Source organism: Suricata suricatta, chromosome 6 (assembly GCF_006229205.1).
Source record: "Suricata suricatta isolate VVHF042 chromosome 6, meerkat_22Aug2017_6uvM2_HiC, whole genome shotgun sequence".
Taxonomy (NCBI): domain Eukaryota; kingdom Metazoa; phylum Chordata; class Mammalia; order Carnivora; family Herpestidae; genus Suricata; species Suricata suricatta.
In genome coordinates this window covers 30934922-30936640 of record NC_043705.1, presented here as the reverse complement: position 1 = coordinate 30936640, position 1719 = coordinate 30934922, and the positions used below count along the sequence as shown (strand labels likewise).

General features: G+C 39.2%; 1 protein-coding gene across 1 annotated transcript in view; it reads right to left on the bottom strand.

Moving 5' to 3' along the window:
- Positions 1-1014: 1014 nt before the first annotated feature.
- Positions 1015-1719, bottom strand: part of LOC115293398 (protocadherin alpha-4-like) — a 4056-nt gene continuing 3351 nt past the window's right edge. The window contains 2 exon segments of the mRNA XM_029941184.1: positions 1015-1044; positions 1451-1709. Of these exon segments, the coding sequence (XP_029797044.1) occupies positions 1015-1044; positions 1451-1709 (289 nt within the window).

Sequence of the window (1719 nt, the reverse complement as noted above, 5' to 3'; positions counted from 1 at the left end):
ATAATTTTAAAAAAGGTGCTCAACCTAATTTATAAATAAGGAAACATAAAAATGGAAATACTAAACACACCCAGCAAAATAACAACTACATAACCATTCTGACAATGCCTAAGTTTGGAGATGACATAGAGCAATACACTGTTAGCACAAGTGTATATGGGTAAAAACATTTGGCACATTAAAGATGAATATATGCAAGTATTTTGTCCTACTAATTTCAATTCCACTAAAATAACAGACAAATTGTGTACATGGGCACAGAAAAATTTTTTTACTTTATTTTTTTATTTAGAGAGAGAGAGAAAGAGAGAGAGAGCACAAGCAGGTGAGGGGCAGCGAGGAGAGAGAGAATCCCAAGCAGGCTCTGCAGGGATACAGGGTTCAAACCCATGAACTGTGAAATAATGACCTGAGCCAAGATCCAGAGTAAGTCACTCAACCGACTAAGCCACCCAGGCACTCCCAAAAATTGTAATACATTTATGACAGCATTATTTGAAGCCGACATAAGGAGAAACAATGTAAAATCCTCAATAGTGGGATAAATAATTCATACTACAGTCATAAAATAAACTACTGAAAGGAAAACAAACTAAATGAACTCCAATTACACACAGCAATATGAATGATTCCATAGAATGATGAATGATAAATATGAAGAATACACACACACAGGCACACACAATCACATTTTGTGCAATTATATTTAGATAAAGCACAGGAAACAGGTAAAAATTAGTAACAGTAATAGCGTTAAAACTGTTGTTACATTTGGGGAGAAATAAGGAAAAGTGATTTTGGAAGTACATTTAAGTAGCTTTGTTTTTTTAGGGGGGGGCAAGTGAGTGAGGGGCAGAGAGAGAATCCCACTAGGAACAGAGAGAGAGAAACAGAGACAGAGACAGAGAAGTGGGGCTCACCCCAAGCAGAGCTTGTGTTTGCCCCAATATGGGCTTGAACTCAGGAACCATGAGATCATACCCTGAATGGAAGTCAAATGCTTAACCGACTGAGCTACTCTGGTGTTCCAAATTTGAGTAGCTTCTTAAGAGGAACGGAAGTATCAAAAGGTTGCACTTTCAAATAATTGATTAAGTTATCTTATTAAATCTAGGCACTTTTGAATGTATTATAGGCAAATAAAAGGAAAAGGTTCTCTTAAAAGTTTATTACAACTGAAAATAAATAGGTGAAGAAGGTAAGCACAAAATGTATAACTTTAGTTATATAAATATGCATTGAATAATGAAGACTTTAAAACAACATATTTTGCCTTGGGGGTCCTATAATTCTAAAAGATATTAGCTAAACTGAGTATAAAAGAAGTAAAAAAGAATGTCAGAGAAATTTCATTCAGAACTTTTTTAATTAGGAAGAAATTGATAGAAAAAAGGAAAATAAAGCCTTAGATTAAATAATTCAGATTAAATAAAAGATATTTAAAACTAACCTTTGAAAGGGAATCTCCAGTTGCTGGCTGCAGATCCTCTCTGTCCCTAGAGTCAGGTACACTGGGACTAAAGGCCATGAGGTCGGCCTTGGGCGCGCCCTCCCCAGAGCACACCCTCTGCCGCCTCTGCTGCGAGCACGACCAGCTCCCCACGGCGCTCGAGCACACCAGCGCCGGCTTCGCAGGCCCGCACGCGCCCTCGCGGGGCGGCGCCGAGCACCGCAGCGCCGTGTACAGCAGCAGCGTGAGCACCAACAGGCTGGACACGG